The sequence below is a fragment of the Lactuca sativa genome, chromosome 1, assembly GCF_002870075.4.
Source record: "Lactuca sativa cultivar Salinas chromosome 1, Lsat_Salinas_v11, whole genome shotgun sequence".
NCBI lineage: Eukaryota > Viridiplantae > Streptophyta > Magnoliopsida > Asterales > Asteraceae > Lactuca > Lactuca sativa.
The window spans coordinates 31,465,117-31,472,126 of NC_056623.2; the positions used below are offsets into that span (position 1 = coordinate 31,465,117).

General features: G+C 31.9%; 2 protein-coding genes across 2 annotated transcripts; one reads left to right on the forward strand and one right to left on the reverse strand.

Moving 5' to 3' along the window:
• The first annotated feature begins 943 nt into the window (after positions 1–943).
• On the forward strand, positions 944–2,084 carry LOC111913487 (glucuronoxylan 4-O-methyltransferase 1). The gene has a single exon (XM_023909189.2). It carries the CDS (start codon positions 1,035–1,037, stop codon positions 1,932–1,934), a length of 900 nt encoding a protein of 299 aa, XP_023764957.1. The 5' UTR covers positions 944–1,034; the 3' UTR covers positions 1,935–2,084.
• Positions 2,085–5,251: 3,167 nt separating this feature from the next.
• Positions 5,252–6,686, reverse strand: LOC111913488 (40S ribosomal protein S26-3). Its single transcript, XM_023909190.3, has 5 exons — positions 6,543–6,686; positions 6,350–6,442; positions 5,825–5,909; positions 5,598–5,731; positions 5,252–5,473 (listed from the first exon to the last, which is right to left on the reverse strand). Exons 1-5 carry the CDS (start codon positions 6,543–6,545, stop codon positions 5,399–5,401), a joined length of 390 nt encoding a protein of 129 aa, XP_023764958.1. The 5' UTR covers positions 6,546–6,686; the 3' UTR covers positions 5,252–5,398.
• Between the last annotated feature and the right edge of the window lie 324 nt (positions 6,687–7,010).

A 7,010-nucleotide genomic window follows, 5' to 3' on the forward strand; every position in this document is an offset into this window, starting at 1 on the left:
CTTCCTGGTTTAGTTCAAAGCTTAGTCTATATATTTCTTGTGTCATTCGCTTTGTAATATCGCCTCTCTAATAAACCTTGATATTACATACAGAAGCTATCAAAACCATGGAGAGTTGGATCATCAAAATCATGGAGAGTTGGATCTATTTGGTATCTAAATTGACTATTTAACTTGATTGTGATAACTACTTAAGATGTTGTTTTAAATCAAACTACATCTTTGCATAAGTTTGTTGCTATTCTTGAGCTTTTAGCTAACTAGATTATTATGTGGTGTTATAACCAATGAATTTCCTAGCATAATCTCATTTGATGGAAGTTGGTGTCATATTGGGTCTAATATTGGTTTTGATTTGGATTACCAAGATAAATTTGTTGGAGAGATGTTGAAAATATGGAGGATTAGACTTGGTAGATTCATTACTGAATTTGGAGCAGATTGTTGGATCCGGTTGTCATAGGAATTGAAACAACTTGTAATCTTGCATAATAACTTAAGGGCAGGACATATTTCATTTCATCAACATACAAGTTAGACTATAACCCTTTTAGTCTAAGTTTTAGACTTTTATTATCTCAAAAATGTTATACGAATCAAACACATGGTGACATGGGTCGATGTGGAATACATTTTTATGAGCTCCAGATTGACCGATAGTACTCATAATTTATGTATAATTTACGCATCTGTGTCCATATATTCTCGAAGATTAAAGTAATGTCTTGTCTTTCCAGTGTTTCTCCCTTCCTTCCTACTCCAAATAATTTATCTCACTCTTCCACCACGTCTCACCCACTTCTCCCTCTCTCACTTTTTTCTATAATATATATATATATATATATATATATATATATATATATATATATATATATATATATATATATATATATATATATATATATATATATATATATATATGTGTGTATGTGTGTGTAAGTGTAACTGTGTATATATCTATCTGTCTCTCTCTCTCTCTCTCTCTCTCTCTCTCTCTCTCTCTCTCTCTCTCTCGCTCTAAACTCTAAAGAAAAATGAGAAACAAAGGAAGCAAGTACCCTATTGCCTTCAAGCCGATCCTACTCGTCGTCTTCTTCCTCCTGGTTTTTGTTTTGGTAATATTACTCCGGTCATCATCTTTACCAACATCCTTTCAAGCTCCATCTGTTACCTCTGATTCAAACCTACCCACCACCACCAACCCAACATCTTGCCCTCCTCTGCAACACCAATTATCGGCCTCTCAAACATGCAACAAGCTTTCTCCGGCCACTGCCGAGACACTCGTTCACTACGTCACTTCAAACATAACCCCACAACAAACCTACAAAGAAATCTCCGTCAGCCTCAGGGTTCTATTGAAGAAATCCCCTTGTAATTTCTTGGTTTTCGGACTCGGTTTCGACAGTCCAATGTGGGCCACGCTCAACCACGGCGGCCGGACGGTGTTCCTAGAAGAAGACAAGTCATGGATCCAGCAAATCCAGTCAAAATTCCCGACTTTGGAGTCGTACCACGTCGTGTACGACACGAAGGTGGCGCGTGCAGCGGAGCTGATGGAGATAGGGAAGAGGGAGGAGTGTAACGTGGTCGGAGATCCGAGGGTCTCTGGGTGTGAGCTGGCAATGAAAGGGAACTTGCCGGAGGAGGTGTATGAAGTGGAATGGGATTTGATAATGGTGGATGCTCCGACTGGGTACCACGATGAAGCTCCGGGGAGGATGAAGGCGATATACACGGCGGGGTTAATGGCGCGGAACAGGGAGGAGGGGGAGACGGATGTTTTTGTGCACGACGTTAATAGGGTGGTGGAAGATGAGTTTTCGAAGGTGTTTCTGTGCGAAGGGTATTTGAGCGAGGAAGAAGGGAGGCTGAGGCGTTTCACAATACCAAGTCACAGGACTCGGTCTGGTAGACCGTTTTGCCCTCTTTAGATCTAATTTGTTATGGTATCATTGTGATTTCATGCTTATTTGTTTACCTTTGATATTTTATCACGAAATTATTTTTTCAAAATCTCATGTCAATTTCTTTATAAAAGAATTCATGAATTTAGGCGCTTAATATGAGAGTATATTTGATCATAGTTATGGGTTTTTTTTTTCTTCAGAAGTCGTGACATGAATGATTTTATTATGGTATTTTAATTAGTTTTTTCTTATTTTCGTATTATATTTTATAACATCTACATTATTGTATTACTAATTACAAACACATTTGTAAAATTCAATGTTATAATTAAATTGGTTTTTTAATAGTTCTAATGTTACAATAACTTTTTTATGTATAATGAAATATGATGTTAGAATAAAAATTGAAAATATATATTATAATAGGAAAAATAAAAATAAGTTAATATAATACAAAAATAACGAGAGAATATATTATTCCTTGCATTAAAGTAGAAGCTTAATCATAAGAAATAAAAAAACAAATATGAAATAGCTAAACCTTAGAAAATACATGAAGATGGGTTTGACTTTTAGCATATATCTGGGTGTTTTTTAATTTTATGGGGAATGTTTTTTCCTTCTAATATTATTTAAATACAATATACATATTCCACAGAAAAATTAGAAAGAGCAAACCATCCAATGTTAATGTATTAAAATGAGTAGGGTCTTTTAAGTTATATTTTCTATAATCAATGAAATGAACAAAATAAACTTAAAGAGTGGATCTAATCATCAAAAAGTCATCTAAAAACTAAAATATTTGTATTTGGCCAAGTGCTATCCGATATTGTCATCCTTTTTTTAAGATTGAGTGTTGAAGTCCTGTTAGGAACAAATGTGGATTTAAGATTACTTTAACACATTCCCGAGTTGTAGTAAAGTAATGAGAGAAAAGAAAGAAAAAAATTTATGATTGGTATTTCCAAGTTGAAAAGAAGTAGAAAGAAAATTAAACATTTTAAACTTGAAAATTATATCTTTTAACTTTATTAAAATAAAATTATATCTTTTAACTTTATTAAAATGTATAATAACTGTTAGCATATCAATCATTTATTGTATCAAACGAACCAATTGTTCATGCATTCAATTTGTCCGTCCTATTGCACATGTAATTCAATTTTGCAATCAGTGCGTCGAGCTTGTTTTCTCTGTTACTTAAAAAAGACACCATTTTAAAAGTTACATTTGCCTTTTATTTAAGTTATTTGTGTTAAGGGTAGTTTATTGAAGAATCATTGTTAGTATGGTTGTATCTTATCACTCAACTAACAGCTTAAACGAAGCTTACGCAAAGTCGCATCTACTAAAGTTGACGTGTTTTTTGAAATACAATATTGTATGACTAACCTTTATTCAGTCACCATCGATGACGTTCTTATGAAAATTGAGGTGTTTTTTGAAAGAACATCGTAACCAATTTTTTACGAGAAAATAGCTTTCAATAAATATTGTAAAATGAAGGAGCAACTACAAAAAAGGAAACCAATGAACAATCCAGATTCTGTAACACAAGGACAATTTGCGTGGCCCCTATAATCAAATCAACTCGCTTCAAACATAATTAAAGTAATTGGTTTTTTATTGATCTAAAACTTTTTATTAATGTATTTATTGCATATCATAAAATGAGTTTTAATTCATTGTTGTTTCAAACGATTATTTGTTACAAACTTAATTTTTTGTAGTCTCCACAAAAAGATATAACAATAAAAATTCAATGAAACTAAATTGCAATTTCATAATGGCAAATTGCACTTTGGCATTAATGCCAAATAAGTTTCTCAATACCAAATTACCATGTTAAATTGTTCAAAAACTACGAAAAAAAATAAAGTTTTTATTGTAGATATTTTTGAAAAGTAGTTTCATAGCATAAATATTTTTTCACAATGGAAAATGAAGTTACTTTTGTTTCTTAAGATCCTTCTGTTTTGTGGATCTTCAAAAACCAATCAGTTCATAGTATTTACTTAGTGATATTCGGTCTGGTTCTCGGGTGCACCTCTTATTTCACCCCAAGGCCAATCTCTCTTCTTTTAGAAATGTTCTTATTAAAAACAATGTTTTAAAAATCAGTTTTTCAGTTGAATCGGTAATGATGATCGGTTTTCGGTTCAATCGGTTTAACCAGTTCGACTGCCGGATCAACCGATTTCTATAAATTCATTATTTTTTTTTCTTATTTTCTTATACATACTAGTTGTGTGACCCGTATGTTATACGGGTTGAATAAAACAAAAAAAATTAAATATGAAGGTTTAAACAAAAATTTATTTAAATTTGAAATTTGAAATTTAAAATTTAAAATTTAAAATTTGAATTCAAAATGAAACATATTTAATAGTATATGAGTTGTAATATTATAATTTAATGGTTAGTTTTAAATAAAACAATTATTAATTGAGGTGTAAATATGATGTGTTAATTAAAAAAAGATAAACAATGAGAAAATGACACATGGAAAAAACATTTATTCAAAAATACCAAAAAATGACATGTGTCAAAGTTAATGAGAGAGTGACATGTGGCAAAACTATTTTCATTTATTAGGAAGGATATACATATGTGTATAAATCAAGAATTTGAAATCGAACAACTACAAATATAAAAAATACACATAAAAATAAGCTGTCGATCGGTCCAAATACATTAAAATAACACATAATCATATGTTTTACATCAGTCAACAAACATAATAAAAAAAATTTAAAAAATATATGGAAACAAAATACAGTTTTAGATAAATATAAACACAACAAAAAAAATACATTACATTTTTCATATGCTTTTATTTAAAGAAATCTAAATAAACATGAAAAGATCTATAAAGTTTATTATGGAAAATGATATTTTCCATGTGATTTTTACTTATTAAATTGGTTTAATTTAACTGGTTCAACCGGATTTTTATAAAAACTTTTGAGTTGCATTAGTTAAAAAATAGAGTTTCAAATGAATATGGTTTGAGAAAGTTAAAAAAAAGGGTTTCAAATACATAAAATCCAAAAAAAAATACTAGTTTTATAGTTCAAAGGGTTTCAGAAATATGATAAGTTACATCTTTTCCATCTCATTTATTATAATCTCAAAAGCAACTCTTAAGTTTGCGAGTGAATTTATGTTTTTTCAAGCACATTTTTATTTTAATTGCATATAATTCCACTGTTAATTTGTTGTATTAGATGATAACATTATTACATACTTCAACTCAATACCACATCAACGCACTTTCCATACATAAGCTGTAATGACTAGTTACCCCCATAACATTCCAGCATCATAACGAGAACAAATCAAACAAACAAAATCAGTTCATAGCATTCAAGTTTAATACTCATTATCAATTAAAAAAAGAAGGCCAAAACCTAGAAAGCGTATAAAAAGCATAACAGAATAAAAATTCAAAAACAAATTGGAACCAGAGGCTAAATTCATCCAACCTAAGTACGAACAGGAGGAGGACCACCTGCACCTCCACCTGGGCGTGGTGCCTGACCTGCCTTAGGAAGATCATCCTGAAACAAAACAAAAAGGGTAAAAACTAATAAGTCATTTTGGAGGTGATTATATGATATTGAATAATCATAAAACATTTGAGATAATAAAACAAGATTATTATTATTGATATGACATATATACCCTTGGGCGACTGAATCGCTTTGGAGGCTCACGGTTCCTCCTATCAACACGGGATCGGACCCTAACGACTTTCGAGTGAATTGCACATGAAACACAGTACTGCATCTTCACGTATAACTTGGGAAGTGTATACTCTATAACAACAAAATAACAAAATTGTAGTCACATCGTTTGATAATATCTAATTATCTATAACATTTTAAAAAGTCAATGTCAAAAGTTCTTACGTTCAAATGCACAAGCTTCTTGAACATCTCTCACAGCAGCTTGCTCAACTATGTTCCTCACAAGGAATCTCTTGATAGCCTTGTCCTGTTAATCACAATTACAATTCTTAATTATGGATTTGAATAAACCATAAACAAACTTCTATTGCAGGTATTTTATCACTCATTGCTTCAAAAAATGGAAACCTAATCGACTATGTAAACATTTCAGCAGATCGCTCAAACCAGTTGCAGTTCCATCAAAGGATACTCACGTTTTTAAGTACAAATAGTTCTTAACCGGTCTGATAGAAATCTATGATCTAATGGGCTTCAGATGCTTTAGCTAACAAAGAGATAATAAGGGGATCCTACAAATTATTGGGATCCAATCGTAACATTATATTCGAAAAACTGCAGAAACTATATCATATGATCACTAGACTACAAATGCATACATAGAGATCAATGTCGTTGCAATTAGAACAATCGTCATGTGTTCAAATTAATTGAATATTATAAGCAAGGCAAAGAGCGAGAAGAGACCTTAGGGCAACACTTGCCGCAGTTAGAGCAGCGAATGAACTTGACATGGCCACGACCATGCTTGTTGCGTCCGCCATTCCTTCGTTTGAAAGTCTACACAGATAAATCCAAATATTAACAAAATCAGTTCACTTGAATTATAAGATTATTACGATTCGTTAATCTGAAAACTAAATTCAGGCAAATAACAGACCATATTGCCAAGATCCTTTAGCGGTTTCCCCCGTCGACAAGGATGCCGGCGTCTGCTGCTCTCTTGCTTCTTTCTCAACGTAGAAAGGTTTTATATGGTTGTTCTTTTGGAACCCTAGTCGGCCCATGAGTGCATCTAATAAAATCCGCTAGTTTATTTGGGATCTAGTTGGTGGTCATTTCTATTGGGTTTATTTATTATTTTGAAAAAATTTAAAGCCCAATAGAAGTCCACATCGGCGCTCATTCTGTTTTTAGGGATCGGAATAAGAGTAGAAACAGTCTGGTTTTCTTTGTTTGGCTTTTCTAGAACTAGTATCGACCTTTTTCGCACTTATCTCACGGTCTTTCCATAGGTATTTTTCGGTTTTTTGGTTTTAAATTCGAGTTTTTCTTTTAACAACAATGTGACTAACACCAAAATGATAGATTAAAATTTATTAACAATGATACATTTCTACTTCTACTT